The sequence below is a fragment of the Leucopleurus acutus genome (genome assembly GCF_964270905.1).
Source record: "Leucopleurus acutus genome assembly, chromosome: 7".
Lineage (NCBI taxonomy): Eukaryota > Metazoa > Chordata > Mammalia > Artiodactyla > Delphinidae > Leucopleurus > Leucopleurus acutus.
The window spans coordinates 808,582-830,687 of record NC_139150.1 but is presented as its reverse complement, the minus strand read 5'-3'; the positions used below and the strand labels follow the sequence as shown (position 1 = coordinate 830,687).

Here is a 22,106-nt window from a genome sequence, read left to right as displayed (position 1 = left end):
ATTCTCCCCTTGGGGTCTCTAGGGCCGCACAGGCAGCCTGATTTCAGACTGCAAATGAATAGGATGCATTTTCCACCCTGCGTGGAAAGCCAGCGCCACGAGGCCTCTCCCTGAGTCGCGGGTTTCTTCCACACTCACCCTGCGACTGAAGGGTCCGCCGTCTGTGGGCAGTACCCCTGGGGCAGACACTGGCTTCTGGTCCTGCCTTCCAAGTTCCACGAAGACCTCAGGGGGAAAGCAGATACCCTCAGGGCAAAGGTTACCCCCTTTGCTGTTTCAGCCTCTGCCGGTTCGTTCCCTCTATATCCAAGGTGCAGGGCTGGGCAGGAGCCAGTCAGGTGAAGCAGGAAGTGGGTGTTCCCAGGGATGGAAGAGCATTTGCAAAGCCCAGAAACAGGAGAGCCCGGGCCGGCAGGGCTGGGGGCCGGGGATGTGGAGGCTGAACCCTGCTTGGGGCCTGGGTCTGCCCGTTTGTTTAGCATCTAAGGTCCGTGGGGAGGACCAAGCAGGCCAGCTTTGGCCCAGGCACGAATCCAGTGAATCCCCAACACCATGCCCTCGGGGCTCCCCTGGAACTGGACACAAGCAGAACCCCCTCCTTAGAGGACACCCTCCATCTGCTCCTGACTGAGGGACAGCCGCCTAGTCTTGAGCGGGGCAAGACGCCCTTGGACCCCCGGGGCCAATCACCCACTGGACCTGCAGGTGTCCCAGCCCGCCCCAGGTTCCCCTACTCCGGGCCCCATCTGAGACACCACTGCGGGGCCTCCAAGGCCGCAGTCACCAGTGCATGTGGCGCCCTCTGCTGGCCACTCTTGGGAACGCAGCCTAGTGTGATCAGTGCCTTCCACTGGAGACCCCAGGTGGGAGGGGAGACACACCAGCTGCCAGGGCCGCCCAGATCTGGTGAACACGAGGGGGTGTCCCCCACTGTCCACTGACGGTGGCAGGAGCAGCTTCGGGCTGTGTGTTGGCATGATGGAGTCCCACCCCAGGTCAGGCCCCCAAGACCAAGATGGAGTCAATGTCTGGGGTCTCAGGACATCCTGGGGTTAGGGGAGCCCGGACTGGAAGGGAGGAAGGAGGGCGGTGCTCGGGCTGGCCAGGGCGCCTTCAGCCTCAGGGCTGAGTGCCAGGCCGCGAGGCCCCTCGTCCGTGCCTGGGGCCGGCTAGATGAAGGTGGAGTCCAGGGGCCCAGCGTCCTGCTGGCTGAGGGCACGGGCCTCAAACAGCTGCTTGATGAGGGCGGACTTCTCCTGCTCCAGCTGTGTGATACGCTCGCTCTTGTCGGTCACCTCCTGGGCGGGCAGGAGGGCAGTAAGGGCCTGCCCAGCCTCCGGCCCCGGGCCACGCACCCCGCCCGCAGCTCACCTGGGTGAGGAGCCGGTTCTGCTCCTTCAGCATGAGGACGGTCTGCTGCTGCCAGCTGGGGACCGCGGGCGAGGCGGGCGCCAGGGCGGGGCCCAGGGGCCCTGAGGAGGACGAGGGCAGAGCCTACAGGAGGGCACGGTCAGGCAGGCCTGGCAGCCCTGGCACAGCCCCTAGGACAAGGGTGAGGGCGGCACCGAGCTGGCCTGGCGAGCACTCACCCTTCCGGCACAGGCCGCGGCCAGCAGCTCCCCCAGGCATCGGGCCACCTCCTGCACCTTGGGTAGCAGCTGCCCCAGCAGGCGGGGGCTCCCCTCAGCCCCGAAGCCCTGGGAGGAGAGTGGGGGAGGGGTGGTCAGAGCGCAGGCCGGCCAGGGTCAGCCCCAGTGCCTCGAGGGGGGGTCCCCACAGGCGGGGGGAAGTCACTGCTCTGAGCTGAGGGAGCCCAGGGGTGTCGCAGCAGGTGGGGAATATCATGGGGGGGGCGTGGCCCAGCATTCTGGGTGGAGGGACAGCCACTGTGCCCAGCTGGGGGTGCCCGGGTTTGGATGGGTGATCACTGTGTGTGTTGGGTGAGGGCCACTCTGCCTGGGGCTGGGGGGCAGCCTAGCCCTGGACAGCATCACTCACAGCACTGGCCCTGCTTTGGCCCAGGCGGCGCTGGCGCTCCTGCACGCGCTGCAGCTGCTGCTGGTACCACTCCCGGCCCCGTGCCATCATCTCCAGGCCCTGCAGTAGCACCTCCTGCTCCTGTTCCAGCTCCTTCATCTGCTTCAGCTGCGACACACGGGCATGCGCCATGCCAACGGGCGTAATAGCGGGTGCCGCCTGCACCTGTCTATGTCCGCAACTCACCCAGCCCGCACAGGAACGGGCCCACCGGCCCGTGTGCGCACACCCGTACTCGCGTGAGCCCTCCTGCGCTGGGAAGCACAGCCCGCCTCCTCCTCCGGGGGGCCCTGGCCTTCCTCAGGCCCTCCACGCAGCCCTCCCCAGGGGAACCTTCCCCCTTCTTTACGGCGAGTGGTAGCCCCCGGCTGCTGGGCCGGCCTACCATAGCAGGGAAGCAGGCAGGGGCCAGCGCAGTGCTGAGGAGGGGGCCAAACGTTCCCCCTAAAGGACTTCCTGACCTGGCCGCGGGCCGGCCCGCAAGGGGATTCAAAGCAGGATGGGGAGAGAGGTTTAGAACTGCTGACGTTCCTGCCACAGAATCCCCCAGAACCCGAAACCAGCTGTCCCCTCCCGGGCAGAGGGGTGGTCCAGCAGGCCACGTCTGGGGGCCAAGGCCAAAGCCAGGCAAGATGGAGAGCCCCCCAGAGCCCCCCGGGCCCTTACTCACCAGGTCGCAGTCCACACCGTTGGTGATGGTGTGTCTCCGACGTTCCCCTCGGGCACGGGGGCCCCACCGGGCGTCCCCCACGCCCAGCTCCCGGGCCCTGCAGGCCACTGCATCTGCAGCAGAGGCGAGGGCCTGGCTCACTTCCAGGCCTGCCAAGTCAAGCTTGACTCCCCCAGCCCCGCAAAGGCCCATCCCGGACCCCCTGCCAACAAAACCCAGCCATGCAGAGCCAGGTGTGCCGGCCTGCATGCCTCGGGATTCCTCAGCAATTCAGAACCTCCGCACCCTGCCGGTGCCAGGCTGGGGTCTGGGCCCCACTCGACCTCCACAAGCTCCCCTCACACCTGCCTTGGGGACAGCCGTGTGGCCGCTGAGGCTGCATGTTTGCACACACCCCCCACACACGCCTCAGGCGTGAGCTCCCTGAGGGCAGGGGTTTCATCTGGCTCATCTGTGCACACCCAGGGCCCGCACCTCAGGGGCTCAAAGGCTGCTAGGTACGGAGCCAGCGAGGCGGCCTCTGGAGTCCACTCTGTCTCCTTGTCCGCCCAGGCCCTTTAAGGGTGACTGGAGTTCACGCAGGAGAAACGTGGGGCATGGGTGGCAGAGACCTGACTTCTCCCGGGAAGGTGACTGCAGCATAAAGTTAGTTCCCTGCGTGTGCGCACCAGCCGTGCTCTCAGCAGGCAACTCCTACAGCAAATGTGGCCAGCTGCAGTCGGCTGGGGGCCGGCAAGCCAGGTACTTCCCTGGGAGAGCCTCCTGGAGGGCCAGCAGGCTTTCCTGGGGGATGGGGGAGTATGTGCAGGGCTGCCCAGGAGGGCAGGAGTGGGGTGCAGGTGAGGAGGGCACCCTCCACTGGCTCCCTAGCCCTATGCCCCACCCGGCACAGTGGTGGGCGGTGGTGCAAGAAGGGGGCACAGGTATGCCTGCTAGGGGCACGCCCAGAGGACTGGCACCAGGTGGCCACGCAGGCCACCAGCCAGCCCTGGCAGACAGGCTCCAGGCAGGCCGAGTTCACGTTCCAACCTGCCGGGCTGCCCGGCAAGCAGAGAAGGCACAGCGGGGGAAGGGGGACAGGACACCCCGGAACACCTGGGCTGGTCTGCACTGTCAGGTCTGCAGGGCAGCCCCGGGACCCCCAGAGGACGGCACGCTGGACGCCCAGCGGCTGACGAGCAGAGGCATCAGCACCCGTGTCTGGGCCTGATAGAGCAGCGGGTGCTTATGGAGCCCAGGCCGGCCTGGTGTGCACTCTGAGCTCCGAGAGGGAACAGGAAGCGGGACCTGGGCCTCTGAGAGGACTTGGGAAGCTGAGCGCATGGAGGCCTTTCTCCTCCCGGGGTGCTGGGGGCTCCTGGAGCTCAAGGTTTGGCGCCCAAAGAGTGTGCCACACGCCCTGGCTGGGCCTCTGCCTGCAAAAGGTGACAGCGAGAGCCCTGGCCTGAACCTAGAGAGGGACGGATGTGAACCTTGCCCCGTGGTGGGCAGCAGCCAGGTGCCCGACCCCGGAGCTGGACCTCAGAGGGCTGCAGTGAGGGACCCCATGTCACACAGGGCACCAGGGCAAAGCCGGTGGGACGACAGGACTGAGGCCGCCAAACCCCAAACCCACGGCTGATTTCCAGCTGTGCAGCCGCGTGAATTGCGCCAGCTCTGAACTCAGGCCAGGCACACGCAGAAGCCCACTCCCCCTACACACACCTCGGGGACAGGGAGGCTGGGCAGCGAGGCGCCTGCGTGCGGGAGCCCTCAGCCTCGGGTGGGCTGCTGGATTAGCTCACCAGGGAGGCTAGGGGGTCGCCGCAGCTCCAACTGGCAGTCTCGGGCTGGGGAATATGTCCAAGCCTGGGCGGGGGGGGGGGGGGGGGTCCAGCGAAGCTGGCAGAGCGGTGGGCAGCACAGAAAGGGCTGGCAGCTGCCCGGGTGGAAGGCCTGCACCTGCACAGGCTGAATGGGCCGAGGGGCCCAGCCCCCGCCCACAGCCATAAAGCAGGTCTTGTTCCCAGGGCAGACTCTGGGGGACAAACAGGGGACCATTCAGCCATCTCCTGTCCCTGCCAAGTGGACCGGACGCCAGGCCATCCCCAGGGGCTGTGGTCGGTCCCTCCCAGGTGTCAGAGGTGCCACGGCTCCAGGCCTGGAAAACAGGGCTGGAGACCACCCACCCCTCTGCCTTTTCCTGGCAGCTACGCCGGGTCCTCCTGCACCACCTCTGGCAGCTCCTGCCTGCCCTGGCCTCGGAGCGGGGCAGCGGGCCCAGGCCCCTTGGCGGAGCCGTCAGACTGAGAGGGACTCAAGAAGGCAGCAAGGGCCCTTCACAGTCTGGGGGTCCTCGCTCTACACCAGTGAGAACTGCCTCTGCCTAAGTCACCAGGTGAGCCCAAGGGCCCAAGTGTCCCCAGGTGTGGGCAGTTACTGGAGGTGGAGAGCCCCCTCATACTGGACAGGTTCCCCGGTGCCCCGCTAGGATTTGGTACAGAGTGGGTTCCTGGTGGGGTTTGCTGAGTCACCCACCAGCCCCTTGGCCCGGGTCCCTGAGCACACCGGCATGGGGACGAGGTTTCTTCCCCTCCGGGCCGCCAGGTGTGTACCAGGCTCAGAAGCCGATGAAGAGCTCTCCGCTCTTGTCCCCCCGCTGGGAGATGCTCGGGCAGCACCTCTTCGGTGCGCCGGCGAGGGGAGCTACGAGGCGGGGCCGGGGTCCGCCCCGCACTCACCAGCGTCCGTGTTCGGGCTCCGCTCCAGCGCCGCGCCCTGGGGCCGTTCGGGCTCCTCCGAACCGGGCGCCGCCTCCGCCGGGCTGCACAGCTTCTCTAGGCTCCGGGCCGCGCCACCCGGGCCGGCCGGCGGGGGGCGCGCGCCCAAGGGCAGGGGCTTCCTCTCCAGGACCGTCCGCGGCTCGTCGGCCGGCGCGAACACCAGGCGCTGCGGCGGCGGCGGCTGCCCCCCGGGCCGCGCCGGGCAGCCTCCTCGGGCCGGGGCGCGCGCCGGGGCCCGCGTGCCGCCGTCGGCGCTCAGCAGTGAGGTGCGCAGGCCGGCCACGAAGCGCTCGAAGGTCAGGTAGCCGCTGGCCGGGGCCACCTGGCGCAGGCCCTCGAGCACGCCGCGGGGCAGCTCGCGAGCGTCGGCGCCCTGCCAGCGGGACTCGATCTCGCGCAGGTGCACGATGCCGCGCCGCCGGTCGTCCAGGATGTCGAAGAGGGTGCGCAGGCTCTGCAAGAAGGCGCGCGGCAGACCCTCCGTGCCGGGCGCGGGCGCGGAAGGCGGCCCGCGGCCGGGCTCGGCCATTGCGGCTCCGGCCATGGGCGCCCGCCGGCACGCCCCGGTCCTCGGCCTGCCCCGGGCTGGTCCCCGCGTGGCCCTGAGTCCGTCCCCGCGCGCCCCGACGGCGGGCCCGGCGGCACGCAACCCGTCGCGACAATAGCTGCGACTTTTTGAATGGGCTTCCTCGCGTTGTCAGCGCTCATTAGCATTCGCGACGGCCATTGGCCGAGGCTGACCCATCTCCTCTCCGATTGGCTGAGAGGCCGGCAGCCCGGTTTGATTTTCGAGCGGAGGGGTCGGAGCCTCGCGCGGAGGCCCCCGGCCAGTAGAGGGCTGGGTCCCCCAACTCTGCCTCCCTCCCGACCTCGCGGGTGGGGGAGGGACCCCTGAGCGGCCCCCTTATACTTCCCAACCCCCACCACACCAGCCCTCCCGCCGCGGTTCCGCCCTTGCGGGGTTTGGCCGCCCAACCCACCTCCCAAGGGCGGGGCCAGGCGCCCTGCAGAAAACCTGTCCCCAGGTGGCCTCCTGGGATATGGATGGGGAGCACAGCCCTCCTGACACCCACCTTCCCCCTCTAGCTCCCCTGGGCGCTCTTCGCTGAGGGTCCCCCGGCGCAACCCTGGGGCTCCTTTCTCTTGCGCCAGGCGGGCCCCAAGAGGATTGTGGGCTCCAGCCAGCTGGGCGCTTCCCCTCACAGAGGCCTCTCTGTCCCCACGGCTGCTAGCTTTTCCTCTGGCCCCTGGGGATAGCCTGGCCTTTCCTGTCGGCTGCAGGACAAAGCCACGTTTCCCGTGTCCCCAGATTCCCGTCTGCTCGCAAGGTCCTCTGCTCCGGCCCCTTACTCTGGCTGGTCACTTCCTCCAGCTGCTCCTAGGGCTCTCATGGCCCCCTCAGGCCAGCTAGGCAGCCGTGTGTACCGCCGCCACCACTGCCTCTGCTTCATTTCTAGCCAGGATGTGGTCACTCCATCTGGTCAGTCTGGGAGGGGACAGGGCTTAGCCTGCAGTCCAGCTCTGGGAGGCCATCTCAGGACCAACCGGTGGAACCCCTCCCCCAAACCAGGGAAGTACCCTCTGGGACCCCTGCCTTCACCACAGCCTGTCCTCAGACCCTGCCCTGCTCCCTCCCCTCCCCTGACAGTTTTCCACATGCAGCTGGCACCTTGCCACTGAACACTGCACATGTGTTATCTGCTGCTTCAGAAGCAGACTGTCCGCCTTCAGGGGTAAGACAGCAAAGAGCCGCCAAACACCTCCTCCAGACAGGCTGCTGGCACAGGGCTCGGCTCCACCTCTGGCTGGCCTGCCTACCTGGGTCTCTGTGTCCTTGGGCCCCAGGCACTGGTCTGTGTCTCGGGCTGTAAGGGCAGCTGCCCTGGCCAGGGAGTGTCCTGGGTCCATTTCTCCCCTGGGGTTACCCCTCAAAGTGAGGACTCTTTTGTGGTAAGGAATCTGGGGGTTACCTAGAAAGCTGTGAGCCTGGAGTCACCCCATGGAGACTGGTCCGTCCCTGTCTTCCCAAAGTGTCAGGACCAGCCAAAGTCCCAGGGGGCATTCAAGCCATTTGTCCTACAGTTCATCTCCCCCCTCCTTCTCTGCTTCCAGCAACACCCCCCCACCCCACTCCCCTATCCTTAGGGTACCAGCATTCCCTCACCTCTGGGCCTTTGCACTTGGTGGCTTTCCTACCAGGAACACCCTTCCTGTTTGCTCCTGGCTGCGCCCTGTGCTCTCTGGAAGCAGGGCCTGGTCCTCAGTGGGGCTCCGTGGAAACCACCCTGGAGGTCGCAGCAGAAAGAGCATCTTTGTGTGGGATGCCAAGCCAGGGCGAGGCCTGTGCGAGGGGGAGGCCTGGGGACAGCTCTATGGGGGTCAGTGCGGGTGTGGAGGCCGGCGGCCGGCGGCCGGCGGCCAGCGAGTGGTACTGCTGCCTCTCAGGGCCACGTGGCCAGCGGGACCCAGACGAGACTAGGGCCCTTGTGAGCCTGCGCCCACTGTGTTGAGGAAGCAAAGGCCCCTCAGGGCATCTAGGGCTGTGGGGAAGGTGGCGCCCGCTGGCCCTTGGTCTGTGGGCTTTCCGTGGCCCCCGGCTAGGCACTGGAGGAAGCCATGGAGGCAATTGGAATCAGTGGCAGCTCTGGGCGTGGGACTAAGATGTGGCCCCCATGTCCTTCCTATCCTGAAGTCTGATCATTTCCTCCTTCCAAGCTGCTTTCCAGCCTGGCCCACTTTCCCAGAGGCAGCTTTCAGATTTGCTGTCACCTGGGGCAGTTTCCCAGAGCCCCAGGCAAGGCAGGTGCTCTGCGGCCCTTAAACTTTTTGAGGTAGCCACCTCAGTTGTACCTTTCACTGTGCCAGCCTGGAGCTCCCTGGAGTGGTCAGGGGCCCTGGGCCCCTCTGTCCCCAGCCAGCACGGGGTGTGGGAGGAGGGACAGGCACCTGCCTCCAGTCCGGAGCGGATCCCAGGGCTCTCTGGCCTCCACTCCCACAGTGACAACCAGGAACCCTTGTTGGCCTTGGGGTCCTGCTCCCCCGAACCCTTTGGACTAGGCCCTAGTCCAAAGGAAAGGTGGCTTCACGGCCACAAGCGTGCCCTTGGCAGGGGTCCGGGAAGCTGTCGCCCGCCCCTGCCTTCTTGCTTCTCCCGCATGTTTGCGCCCCGGCTGCCCGGGTGGGTCAGCTCCCGCGCTCTTGGCCCTGCAGGGGCCTCTGGCTCCCCAGCCCCGATCGTCCCAACCCTGCTGATCTCACTTTCACCCACGCCTTGAGGTGGGATTTAGGGGTTACCTTGACCAAGATGGACCCCAAGTTGATGTTCTGACACCTGCCCTCCAGGGCACGTGTGCAGGGGCAGTAAGAGCTGGGTGGACTCTGGCCTGGGGTGTGGCGCCTGCTCTGCTCCCTGCTTCCCTGCCTTTCACGTCCAGCTCCAGCATCTGCCCCGGGCCGCCCTTCTCTGCCACAGGCTACAGGAGCAGGCCATCCACTCATTCAGCACGCGCTCTCGACCAGTTGTGTGGCCCAGTCACTGTGCTAGGCTTGGGGTCCAACGCGTTCGTTCCGCTAACAAACACTGACTGAGTGTCCACTGTGTGCTGGGTGTGGATCTAAAGGGAGGGACAGGGCTTCCCTGGTGGCTCAGTGGTTGAGAGTCCGCCTGCCGATGCAGGGGATGCGGATTCGTGGCCCGGTCCGGGAGGATCCCACATGCCACGGAGCGGCTGGGCCCGTGAGCCATGGCTACTGAGCCTGCGCGTCCGGAGCCTGTGCTCCGCGATGGGAGAGGACACAACGGTGAGAGGCCCGCGTACCGCAAAAAAAAAATTAATGTGAGGGACAGAGCAGTGAACCAGACAGCATCCAGCTCTCATGGGGTTTACTTCTCATCGGGAAGTCAGGCAGGGAAGAATGTAGAAAGGCACGAAGGAACAGAACAGGATGGGAAGGTCTCTCCAACTGTGACTTGTGAGGCGAGATCTGGCAAAGTGGGGCAGAAAGTCACGTGACTTTCTGAGGAAGAGCCATTCAGGTGCAAAGGCCCTGAGGCAGGCTGACTTCTTTCAGGTCCAGGAGAAGGTACAGTGGGCCCCCAGGAGGCTGTGAAGCGCCACGTCCTAACCCAGAAAGGGTAGTGGAAGGGGTGGGGCTCTATGGGCAGAACCTGCCTGCCAGGAGAGGCAAGGGCCTTAACACAGGTTCCCTGGGACAGCCTGGGGGAGAGCTTACTTTTCATTTTGGGTCCTAAAGCACCATTTGAACTTGTTTTAACCATGGGCATGTATTACTTTCAGACTTAATAAAATTCATTTCTAAAAGAAAGTTTTGTCTTCAAGTGGCTGAAGTTACTTTCATATTTTTCACAAGGGAGTTTGTAAACAGCAAGATGTTTAAAACCAGATAGCTAAGTAACAAGGCAGGGTGAGGGGCAGCTCCTGCGCGGTTCCGGTCACGTGGCAAGGGGAAGGAGGAAGGATGTGAAGAAGGGAGCCCCCAAGGAGGCAGGGTGGCCTTCTGGGGGACCTTGGTGACATCCAGGCACCCAGCCCTGCTGGTGATCTGGCTCTGTCCTCCCCAGCCCAGCTGTGAGTCGGCTGGCCTCTTCACTGAGCCCCGGACTGTTGTCCCTGGCGCCAGGCGTCTTGGTAAATGCAAACAGGTCCACGGGCAGGGACAGACCCTAGCCTTTCCCTCGGGTGCCCCGCCCCCCAGGGCTGTGGGCAGGTTGGTGAATTAGAACTGAAGTCAGTCCTCCTGCGCCTCAGTGGGCAGGGGCGGGGCTCGGCGTGGCCTCCGGGGCCGAAGAGAGGCGGGGAGGATCGGGGGCGGGACCGGGGCGGGATCGGGGCCGAAAAGAAGCGGGGCGGGCGGGGGTCCGCGACCCGGCCGCGCTGGGCCTGGGCGGGGTCAAGGCGGGGCGCCCCGGGCCCGCCCAGCTGGGGTCGGCACCGCCCGCCGAGTCCCGTGACGCTGGTCCGAGAGCGCGGGTCACGAGTGCCAGCGCGGCCGACGGCGGCGGCGACATGGCCTCGGAGCTGGACGTGCGCGCCCGGCTGCAGCGCGCCGGCCAGGAGCACCTCCTGCGCTTCTGCGCCGAGCTGGCGCCGGGCCCGCGTGCCGCGCTGCTGGCCCAATTGGAGCTCCTGGAGCCCGAGGCGCTGCGCGAGCACTGCCGGCGCGCGGCCGCCGCCTGCGCGCGCCCTCCGGCCCCCGCGCCTGACCTGGCCGCGCGCCTGCGGCCCCTGCCTCCCGAGCGCGTAGGCAGCGCGAGCGGGGTCGCCCCCCAGACGCGGCGGCTCTGGGAGGAGGAAGGTAGGCGGGGCGGAGGTCCAGGCGGCGGGCGCGCCAGCCTCCGGAAGGCGGCCTCGCCCACAGAGCGGGGCGACAGGGGAGGGGGTACTTGGAGTTCAGTTTGCCTCCTTCGTGAAATCGACGCTCTCACACGCACCAGCTCGGGGCTGGGGTTTGGAGCCCCCGAACGCTGCCATGCTGGCAGCCGCCCCTAGGCCGCACTCCCTGGGGAGAATGCTTTGTGCTGGGCACGCCTGGATGGCCAGCTGCCCAGCCCACGTATTGACAGCAGGGGACCCATTAGACACTTGCACACGCTCCTTTTCACACCAGCGCCGGCGCAGCTGCGCCCTTTGCCTCTTGGCCTGGAGGTGAGGCAGTCGCTCCTGCAGGGGAGCCTGCCCAAGGCCCCTGCTGGACGACTCCGGCCAGGCCCACCTGGTGTTTCCTCTGGAGGACCTAGGTTGGGAGTGAACCCAGGAGGATATGGTCAGTGCCTCGGCGGGGCCGGGGCAGGGTTAGGTTTGGGTGAGGCCAGGCCCACATCAGAATGTTATCTGGATCGTTCTGTTCTGCGACTATCAGACGTCTCACCGTCCCAGGCACAAGTTTGGTTTGCTCTAAAACGAAAGGGTGGTTGTGTGACGGGTTCCAGGCATCCCCTCATGGCGCCCCATGCCCCCAGGTTTCCACCAGATCGCCCTGAACAAGGTGGCTGTGCTGCTGCTGGCTGGTGGGCAGGGCACTCGCCTGGGCGTGACCTACCCCAAGGGCATGTATCAGGTGGGGCTGCCCAGCCAGAAGACCCTGTATCAGCTGCAGGCAGAACGGATTCGGCGGGTGGAGCAGCTGGCTGGCGAGCGCTATGGGACCCGCTGCACCGTGCCCTGGTGTGCCCTCCTGCGTTACACTGGCCCCAGAGTGATCCGCCCCGTGTAGCCCTAGCCCTGTTCTACACCAAGACTTGAACCCCAACCCCAGCACAGCCCCGGACAGAGCCCAGCACCCACCCAGGCGGAGGCCTGACCGCTGCCCTAAGGCTGCACCCTGATGTCAGCCCGTCTACCAGAGGGGCCAGGCCCTCCAAAAGCCTGGCTCAGGCTTGCCTCCCCTTGCAGGTACATCATGACCAGTGAGTTCACTCTGGGGCCCACAGCCAAGTTCTTCAAGGAGCATGACTTCTTCCACTTGGACCCCAACAACGTGGTCATGTTTGAACAGCGCATGCTGCCTGCTGTGACCTTCGATGGCAGGGCCATCCTGGAGCAGAAAGACAAGGTTGCCATGGCGCCAGGTACACCCCCCCATCCCTGCGGCAGGGAGGGTCCGCCAGGCCTACAGTGTGGAGCTGGCTGGGGGTCAGGAGGCCTGGGACAGAGGCCGCATGGTCCTGAGCCAGTGGCCTTCCCTCTCTGGGCCTTGATTCCCACCTGTCACGTGGAACAGCCGCAGGGCTACTTGGATGGCGACAGACAGCGGCCTCAGGCACAAGGCCCAGCCCCGGGGGCCCTTGCCTGCCTCTAGCGCGCCCTCAACTAGCTGGCTGAGGCCGGCAGGAGCCCTTCCAAGACCCTTTGCTTTTTCCCTCTGCAGATGGCAACGGGGGCCTGTACTGCGCGCTGGCGGACCACCAGGTCTTAGAGGACATGGAGCGGCGCGGAGTAGAGTTTGTGCACGTGTACTGTGTGGACAACATCCTGGTGCGACTGGCCGACCCGGTCTTCATCGGCTTCTGCGTGCTGCGGGGTGCCGACTGTGGAGCCAAGGTGAGCCTGCAGCCCCCTCGCGTCGCCCTCGCCTCTGCCTTCGCCCCGCCCGCCCCGCCCCGCCCCGCCCTCCCCGCCCCGCCCTCCTCCCAGGCCCTGGCCCCGCCCCTTCCTCCCCGCACGCCGGGCCTGACCCAGTCAGCCGTCCCCGCCCGTCCGGTCGTGGCCGCAGGTGGTGGAAAAGGCGTCCCCCGAGGAGCCGGTGGGTGTGGTGTGCCAGGTAGACGGCGTCCCGCAGGTGGTGGAGTACAGCGAGATCAGCCCCGAGACGGCCCGGCTGCGTGCGCCCGGAGGGGGCCTGCTCTACAACGCGGGCAACATCTGCAACCACTTCTTCACGCGAGACTTCCTCCAGATGGCCACCAGGTGTGCAGGGCGGCCAGCCGGGCCACAGGGACTGGGGGCAGACCTGAGCTGGGTGGGGCTGTGGGGTGCGGTACGGAAAGGGTCTTGCGCTCAGACAAGCTGGAGGCAGCAGAGCGCTCCAGTATCTGGTACAAGGCTCTGTGGCCGAGTGGGCGTGGCCCTGCTCCCGGGTGGGGGCAGTTGCCCGTAGGCACCACGTCCACCCCGTGGCTTGGGCAGGGATGTGGCCGATGGTGCCCAGCTCTCAGGCCGGGGTGCATGAGGATGCCTGGCCCTCCAGAGATGGGGCTCAGCCCCCACCGCCCTGTGCCTGCTGTGTCCATCCGTCCACCTGCCCCGGCTGGCCGGGCATGGGGGAGGTGGGCTGGGGCTTCAAGATGTCCTGTCTGAGCTGTGCCTTTCCTCCCCTTGGCCTCCTGTCCCCCAGGGAGTTCGAGCCCTTGCTGAAGCCACACGTGGCTGTGAAGAAGGTCCCCTACGTGGATGAGCAGGGGAATCCAGTAAAGCCACTCGAGCCCAACGGGATAAAGATGGAGAAGTTCGTGTTTGATGTGCTGCCGTTTGCCAAGTTAGTGGAGAAGTCATTCATTTCTTCCTCCTTCCTTTCCCTGACTTGGTGGTGGTTCTGAGGCCCAGCCAGGCAGGGAAGTGGAGGCTGCGGGCTTCACAGTGGGAGTGCCCTTTTGCAGGGGGGAGCTGGGGGGCTGCAGGCGGGTCTCAGGGCAAGAAGGCCAGAAGAAGCAGCCCCTGGGGTGGGAGCACAGGGAGCGTCTGGGGCAGTTGGAGCCCTTGGGGTTGTGGACTTTGGGGGGCACCCATGTTCTCTCCTGAGCCCTCCACCTGCCCCTGGCCGGGAGCTAGGAAGCTGTTTCCAGGCGAGGTTGCTGGGGACTCCCAGGGTATGTGGCCCTCACCCTGGGGTCCCAGGTTCTGGGGTGGGGTTGGTGGGAAGGGGAGGGAAGGGAGGACTAAGGGCAGCTCTGGGATCTCAGGAACAAAGACTCACGCAGTGCCTGCGGGGCCCTCCCCAGCCTGCTGCCTGCAGACCAGACCCCCACGTAGTCCTTGTCGCCCGGCCTGGCCTTCACCTGCCCAGGGCCAGGGCGTCTGGGCTGGGAGGTTGGGTCCCCAGCTGTCGTCCCCGCCCCCCCAGGAACTTCGTGGCCTTCCAAGTGCTGCGAGGGGAGGAGTTCTCCCCTCTGAAGAACGCTGACTCGGCTGAGAGAGACAACCCCTCCACGGCGCGGCGGGCCCTGCTCGCTCAGCACCACCGGTGGGCCCTGCAGGCGGGAGCCCACTTCCTGGACGCACACGGGGCCCGGCTCCCCGAGCAGCCCAGGTGAGCGTGGGCTGCAGGGTGCGACCCGAAGGATGGGATGTCAGGGTGTCGCGGCCCAAGCCCCAGCCCCAGGGCCCTGCTGGCTGTGCTGTGGTCTGAGCTGGGGTGGGCACTTCCGCCCCGGCCCCACACCGAAGGCAGATGGCTGTGTGCCCGGCCCTCAAGTTCTGCTCAGAGCCCCAGGGGACATGGGGGTCACGCCTTCCCTGCTCATCAGAAGCTCTGAAGCCAAGACCCAGGCGTGACATCCAGAAAGCGGCAGGCAGGTCATTTTTCAGGGTGCAGAAAGAATAAGACCTTAGGTGTCTCCTTCTGTGATTGTCAGTGGCCGCCCCCTAAGTCTGGTTGCCCGGGCTCTGTGTGAGATGCCTGCGAGGGGCGAGGAGGGTTTTCCAGCCTAAGTCAGAGCCTGCTGCTCGGGTGGGGTCGGTGCCCGGGGCCCAGCTGTCCGCGAGGAGGGCGGCAGGTGTGGTGGACAGCCCGGCTGGGTGGGGACTGGGCCAGCCAGCGTGGGAGGGCAGGGGAGGGCCCTGGGGTACGCACCCCCGAGCAGATGCTGACAAGTGCACCCCCCAGCCCACCCGGCAGTGGAGAGCCTCCGGCCATCTGCGAGATCTCGCCCTTGGTGTCATACTCCGGAGAGGTGAGAGCCGCCAGGCCCATCTGGGGCTCTTCTGGGGTCGGGCTTGTGTGGTCAGAGGACGGGGGCGGGTTGGGAGCTTGGTGGGAAGTCACAGCTCTGCCTCAGTCGACGAGTGGGGTAAGCAGCCCCTTAGTTGCAGAGGACTTTCCGAGACGTGGGCTGCGGCGAGGTGTCGAGAGGCCTCGGGGGGTCAGGGAGGATAAGCCAGGTTCATCGGAGCCTGGGGTTTGGGCCAGAGGGAACGTCGCTGGGGCAGGAGACCTGGCTCCCCTTTCTCTGGAAAGTTCTGGCCTGCACTGGGGGAGGGCTTGCCCTGACCTGAGGTCTCAGGACATCCAAGCCTTGCTTCTAGAAGCCTCTCTCCCCTGCCCCTCGCTGACTCCAGGCTGACTTGGCATCTCACCCGGAGCCCAGGGGCTGGATACCTGGGCATCATGACCTGCTTGTTTCCAGGGACTGGAGGTGTACCTGCGAGGCCGGGAGTTCGGGTCCCCACTCATCCTGGACGTGGACACGGCCAGGACACTGCAGGCCTGACTCGCTCCTAGACCTGCGGCCCCGGGGTCCCCAAGGCTGAGGAAGCAGCCCCGGCCTGGGCTCCAAGGAGGAAAGCAGGCTGCTCTGAGTTTCTGACTGAGAACATGGACCACAGAGGGTGGGAACTGTCCCGCCACCCGCTCCCCTGGGCCCAAGTGACCCCAGGCCCGCTGTGGGCCCACTCGGCCTCTCTGGCTTTGCTTCTGCTGTGGGGTCCAGGCCGCAGGCAGAGGGACTCAGGACCTTGCGCAGTGGGGCTCAGAGGAGGCCGATGGGGCCCGAGGGAGTGTAGCCGCTCCGGCCTGAGCTGAGGCCTGACGGGACAGGACGGGGCAGGACGGCATGGTGGCTCCCCGGCCCCAGGCGAAGCCGCACGGTGAGAAGCAGCAACTGCCCCGCGCTTCTCTGCAGAGATGAGGACAGTGTCCTCCCCTCACAGGGCGACAAGTTGGAAGCGGCTGCCCCTCCCTCCCTCCCTGGCAGCTGAACCTGGGGGCCGCGGCCCAGCCCCCTTCCCCGCCCGGCTGAGACCGACAGCAGGTCGGGATGGCTCTCCGGAAGCTTGGCCTGCACGCCTGGCGCTGAGTTCTCTCGAGTTCCGCCCGAGGCCTCAGCCCCCAGGAACCAGTGGGACTGATGCCGGTGCCGGGGGCTCCCGTGGTGGCTGATTAGTCTGGAGTTTCACCAGGAGGGGAGCGCCGTCCCCGCCCAGCCTGCCGGCAGCTGCTGACGGATCCCGGGGCTCACACTCCGCCCCTGCTCTCTGGGGCCGTGGCCCCCTTGCTGCACCCCGGCAGCCTGGCCGAGGCAGGGAGACACCAGCTGGCTCTGGTCTCTTGCCCCTGGCGTGGCTGCTCTGGGTGCCAGTGCCCGATGTCCCATCTGGAGAGCAGCAGGCGGCACCGGCCTCTTCCTGCAGACGTGAAGCGCATCATAAAACGCAGCCTGCCCAGCCGAGGCCGCCCGCCCCCTCGCCGCTCCACAGTCCACGCGCAGCAGTGCTTTCCCCCGGGAAGGATGCTGTCCGGCGGTGGGTTCAGAGGCGGTGATCCCTCTAGCGACTTGGAGTGGACGGTGGCTGCGTCCACGCCTCCCGACCTGGGTGCGCCGGCGGGGTCAGGGCCACGCCCAAGGCCCACAGGACGACTTGCATCCCTCCAGGCGCTGCCACGTTTTTCAAGCCTCAGAATCGAACCTTGTGCCTTAGTTTCCTTCTCCCCGCTGCTCCACAGGCGAGCAGAGGGCCTGGGGCAGCGGAGGGTCGCCAAGGGGGAGGTCGAGGTTGAGGCTCCCACCGCGGCCCAGGGGCTCCTGACTGCCGCACCGGGGCACCCGGCGACCTTTTTCCTACACAAGTACAGTTAGTGGGGTAAACTGTTGAAGCAGCTCGCTTTTGAAAACGCTTTCTATTTCCACGTGAAGTTTCACACGCAGCACAGAGGGGTCCGGGCTACCCTGCGCTGGGTTTCCTGCAATGTTTGCATCTTCCGTGATGCTAGGACGCTGTGACCAGGAGACCCTGCTTGTGCTGAGCCCTTTCTCACAGGTGAGGCTCCCCTGTGCCCACCTTGCACTCGGGGGCAGCACGGTCGGTGGGTCCCTTCGCCACAAGGGCCTCCCTCCTGCTCCCTTGAGGGCCACACGCCCCCACCATCCCTAACCCAGACGGCCGCTAGTGAAGCAATTGAGTTGAAAGACGGCAGACCCTCGATTTTCCACAGAATGTGGGGATTCCCAATAAACACGAGGCGCTGTGATGCCGCCCGGCCTGCTGACTGCAGTTTCTGACCAACACGTGTGGGAGCAACACCGACTGTTCCCAGGGCCGCGTCCATCCAGGGGCTGCAGCCGGCTGGGCCCTGAGGGGACAAGAGCCCACAGGCTGTGCTGACCCCGCTCTGGACCACCCAGGGATCTGCCCCATGCTCCGTCTAGCTCTTTCCCAGGGTCTCAGGGGAGCCCGAGGTGACCTAGTGGGGCTGGCACCCTGGGGGCGGGCCCAGAACATGCCCTTTGAACCAGGTCTCGGGGGGCGGGGGCTCCTGCGCCCTCAGGTTTGACAGCCTGTGACTCGCCCTCCTGCACATGCATCCTCCAGATGCCAGCGTTTCCCTGGTAACTCACTGCAGGGAGGGGTGCGTGAGGACATCGCTGGAACTGCCAGCAGAGCTGTGTGTGGGAGAAGACCCGAGGAGACCTCAGGGACGACCCCTAGAAGGGAAGGGGCAGGAGGGGAGGAAGATCTTTCTGGAACGGGTTCAGACAAGCCTAGCTGCTGAGCAGTAGGTGCACGTGCTGGGGAGCCCTCCTGAGGCCCAGAAATGTCATAGCCAGGACAGCAGGAAGCAGTGGGCTCCCCACGGAGGGAGTGGGCCTCCAACCAGGGTTTTCCAGTGGGTTTTCCAGCCAGGCCTGGAAAACACCAGGGAGGGGCCCTGAGCTGAGGGAGGCCTGAAGGGGGAGCTTGCTTGCCCCTGGGCCCCCCACTCATCCCTGGACAGGAGGAAGGCGACAGCCCAGCCAAGGAGACTTGTCACCACCCTGAACTCTGTTTCCTCCCATGGACTTTCCCACAAGTGAAACATCCCCTTTTTCTCCGCAAAGTAATGGTCCTGTGCTTTCTTCTCCGCACTTGCCTGAGGTTGGCCGTGGTTTGCACGTCCTGAATTCTAATTCCTCTGCTATTCCCAGATGAACTCATCCTGCCGGTAAAATAGCTAATAGCTGCTTTACTTGTAAAGTGGACATGACTTGGTGTCCAGAAGTGGGGTCTGAAGGAGAAGGCCGGGGGCGGGCGGCCCTGCCGCCCGATGCCCTTGGCCGGTCTCTGGTATTCAGGCCCTCCTGGCTGAGCTCTCTGGCTTTATCTGGGGCCCAGCTGCTCTGTGTTTTGGCTTTTGGGGAAGGCTCTGTCCTTTTGCCGAATACCTGTTTGCTCTCCTTATTGGGAAACAAGGAGGCGCGAGGTGTGCCCGCGCAGCCTGTGCTGGAATTTTCGTGACTCCTTTGGGGCCACGTCATTTGGGATTTTCTCTTTTGCTCTTGGGAAATCCTCTGAGAGATGCGATCCCAGTCATCTCGATGCCCTAAGTGCGGCCCCTCTTCAGGAACCTCAGCTGGTTTCATGTTTAAAAACTATGGTCCCGGGCTTCCCTGGTGGCGCAGTGGTTGAGAGTCCGCCTGCCCATACAGGGGACGCGGGTTCGTGCCCCGGTCCGGGAGGATCCCGCGGAGCGGCTGGGCCCGTGAGCCACGGCCGCTGAGCCTGTGCTCCGCAACGGGAGGGGCCGCAACAGTGAGAGGCCCGCGGGCCGCAAGAAAAAAAACAAAACTATGGCCCCTTAACCAGAAATAATTCAGAACACTAGTGGCCATTGTGGGGAACTTTGGTTTTCCCCCAAACTTGTTTGTCTCAGAATCAACTCAGAAAGCCGTGGCTCTGAAACTAAACAGACTGAGTGGGATTTTTTTTTTTTTTTCCAGCCTGTGGGATCTTAGTTCCTCAGCCCAGGGATTGAACCCGTGGCCCCTGCAGTGGAAGCACAGAGCCCTAACCACTGGATTGCCAGGGAATTTCTGGGATGCTTATTTTAATTTGTACCCTGAGGCTTCCAAACATATCCAGCACTCTAAAATTGCCTCTTTACAAAATACTACTTCTAAACTAACTAATGGAGGCGAGCAAACACTTGAAAGAACACGAAGTGGCTTCTGAGGCCTTTCCCTCCCCTCCCTGTGCCCCCAGCCCCGCCTTCCCTTCACCCCCTGCCATCCCCACCTCCTCTGGGCCTCCGACCCCCTCCTCTTAACCCTCCTGCTGAGACTCCCCTTTTTCTCAAAACCTCTGCCCACTTCCCCCTCCCCTGAACTTATTAAAGTTAAACCTTCTGGGGGTCCAAATGCTAAATCCCTAGTGTTTTATGTTCCCCGAACTAAGTAAAGTTGAATTGTTAGCCATCCATAGATGGCTAACACTTGGATTCAGAAAATCCAAAGATCTTCTGAAAGTAACTGAGAAACCCATAGGTTTGCTGAAGAATTTAACATTAGTGATTCAAACTTGTCAGCCTGGCTTCTCAGATATGTATCAATTAGTCCACAGGCTTATTAGTGAAGGTCAGGCCCCATACTGAATGAAACCAAGTGGAAATCTGGAAAGGATTTGGAAAAACAGACCCTGACTGTTGACAGGCATGGGGACTTGCTGGAGATCTTTACTGAACATTTCAAAAGCTTTTCCTAAGCTTGTTGATGGGAACGAAATTCAGGCTGGCAGGCAACGATCTGACAAACGTGTTCACAGCTATTCTAGTCGACTTCAGGTTGTCCTTCAAGAAAATTCTGGTCTTCCTCTGGAGACTGAATCTGTACACGAGCAGGACACTATGGGGGCCTTCCCAGAACAGCCCCTCCCCCCCACCATGTCCTCCACCTGCCTCTTGTCTGTAGAAAACCTTTAGTCTCCCAGGCCTTCCCCGAGTTCCAAGAGTACATTTAATCAGAGAAGTGAGAAAATGCAGAAGAAAGAAAAACAAACAATACCAAAAAACAATAGCCATTAAACAAAGCCAAGGACCTTTAGTTCCTCCTCAAGGGCTATAGATAATATTCTGAGCCATGTTCTTGAGCTGTGTTGCAGATACTGAAAACCCCACCAGGTGGAAGAAGCTAACTGTATTCTGTAGCTCCAGCATGTAGACCCCAGACCAGTTGGAACCAGAAGGTTGATGCTGACTCCCAATAACCTCACCACCAGCCCATCAGAGAATGTCCAAACTTCCCTCATGGCGCAGTGGTTAGGAATCCTCCTGCTGATGCAGGGGATACGGGTTCGAGACCTGGTCCGGGAAGATCCCACGTGCCACGGAGCATCTAAGCCCGTGTGCCACAACTACTGAGCCCGTGCGCCACAACTACTGAGCCCACGTGCCTACAGCCCATGCTCCGCAACAAAGATGAGCCACTGCAATGAGAAGCCCGAGCACTGCATCAAAGAGTAGCCCCCGCTCGCCGCAACTAGAGGAAGACCGCACGCAGCAATGAAGACCCAACGTGGCCAAAAATAAATATTTTTTAAAAAATCAGTAAAGTTATTCGAAGGAAAAAATGTCCACGAGCTGATCACACACCCCACAACCCTCCTCCCTCACCCTGTCTTTAAAAACCTTTACTTGGGGCTTCCCTGGTGGCGCAGTGGTTGAGAGTCCACCTGCCAATGCAGGGGACGCGGGTTCGTGCCCTGGTCTGGGAAGATCCCACGTGCCGCGGAGCGGCTGGGCCCATGAGCCATGGCCGCTGAGCCTGTGCGTCCGGAGCCTGTGCTCCACAACGGGAGAGGCCACAGCAGTGAGAGGCCCGTGTACCACAAGAAAACAAAAAAACAAAAAAACAACAACAACCTTTACCTGGAAGAGTTAAGGTAGTTTGGGTCTTTGGAGCACTAGCTGCGTGGACTCCTTGCTTAGCGGCTGCAGTAAACGCTGCCCTTTCCTTCCTCACACGCTGGTGTCAGGAGAATGGCTTTACTGCATGGACGATCAGACCCAAGTTTGCTTTGGTCACAAATCCACTCAGGTAGCCTTTAACTCTGTGTTCATTAACAGGCATAACTGGGATCCTTCCCTTCTAGATAAAAGGACCAGGGTTGAACCGGAAACCGTGTCCACTCCAGATTTAGCTAATTTAGCCACCAACTCATCTGCACTCTAGACTATTCAACTGAAAGGAAGTCTACTCAAACCCTTAACCTTCAACTCCAGCAAATGAAGGTCCCGAGACAAAACCCAAACCCTCCTAGTTCCTGCTATTATCGCAAAAAGCCAGGACTTTGGGGAAAAGATTGTCACAAGTGTAAGTGCTTCAAGTGCCTTCAGCCCTCTAACCAGCCTTTCCAACGCCCTCCTGACCACCACCAACGGGCCTCTGAGGAACCACAGGGGTTCTTCCCAACCCTCCCTCTTCATCAGCTCAGAAAAACAACTCTCCAGATTGGGAATCAATCTCTTCTGGCACCAGAGCCTCACTCTCAGTTCAACTGCGGTAAAGCAGCCCCGGCCTCGGAGCACGAAAGTGATCCAAATAGTGGGGGTCTCTGATGAACCTCAACAGGGTCCTGTCTCTGAACCTGCTCCTTTTTGCTTAGGCCCCTGAGAGATACCCACACTTCCCTCCTTAGTCTCTCCGCCCCTATTCGTTTATTGGGCCAAGACAGCTCAGCAAATATGCTGGAATTTCTTTCTCCCAAAAGGGGAAATAATTCTAGAATTTCACAGTAACAGTCAAAATAGCCGACCAGGTGAGTTCAGTGACCCTTCACTGGCTTGGCTTTGCTTTGTCTCTGACGGTCCTGGAGCTGATTCGGGAGACGCTGATCATTCGGCCCTGCTGAGTCAGCTACCATCCTCCTTATGGGCAAAACGTCTCCAACTGATATTGGCAAAACCCACAGTGCTCTTCCCATTAAGACTCAAATAGGTCCCTCGAAACCTCTCCCCAGAACTAATCAATACCCTATGAGGAAAGAAGCCCTTCAAGGTGTAAAGCCCGTAAGAGGATTCCAAGGCTCAGAGCCTCACTACCCCTTGTGCTAGTCTCTGTAATACTATTCAGTATAACCTGTGAGAAAGCCCCATGGCTGAGGATGGAGGCCTGTCCAGGACCTGCAGGCAATAATCAACGTGCTGCCCCTCGA

General features: G+C 63.3%; 2 protein-coding genes across 3 annotated transcripts; one reads left to right on the top strand and one right to left on the bottom strand.

The window, feature by feature from the left end:
- Positions 1-1,169: 1,169 nt before the first annotated feature.
- SAPCD2 (suppressor APC domain containing 2) lies at positions 1,170-6,013 on the bottom strand (the record flags this gene model as incomplete). Its single annotated transcript, XM_082842942.1, has 6 exons — positions 1,170-1,298; positions 1,372-1,494; positions 1,590-1,697; positions 1,999-2,145; positions 2,708-2,820; positions 5,428-6,013. 6 exons carry the CDS (start codon positions 6,011-6,013, stop codon positions 1,170-1,172), a joined length of 1,206 nt encoding a protein of 401 aa, XP_082699068.1.
- A 4,483-nt stretch (positions 6,014-10,496) lies between these two features.
- UAP1L1 (UDP-N-acetylglucosamine pyrophosphorylase 1 like 1) lies at positions 10,497-15,821 on the top strand (the record flags this gene model as incomplete). Of its 2 annotated transcripts, none has more annotated exons than XM_082842922.1 (9): positions 10,497-10,785; positions 11,450-11,654; positions 11,883-12,058; positions 12,358-12,530; positions 12,703-12,896; positions 13,324-13,464; positions 14,050-14,235; positions 14,812-14,878; positions 15,332-15,821. In XM_082842922.1, 9 exons carry the CDS (start codon positions 10,497-10,499, stop codon positions 15,413-15,415), a joined length of 1,515 nt encoding a protein of 504 aa, XP_082699048.1. In that variant the 3' UTR covers positions 15,416-15,821. The 2 variants fall into 2 exon arrangements, with proteins under 2 accessions (XP_082699048.1, XP_082699047.1); XM_082842921.1 differs by having other exon boundaries at positions 15,264-15,821.
- Positions 15,822-22,106: the final 6,285 nt, after the last annotated feature.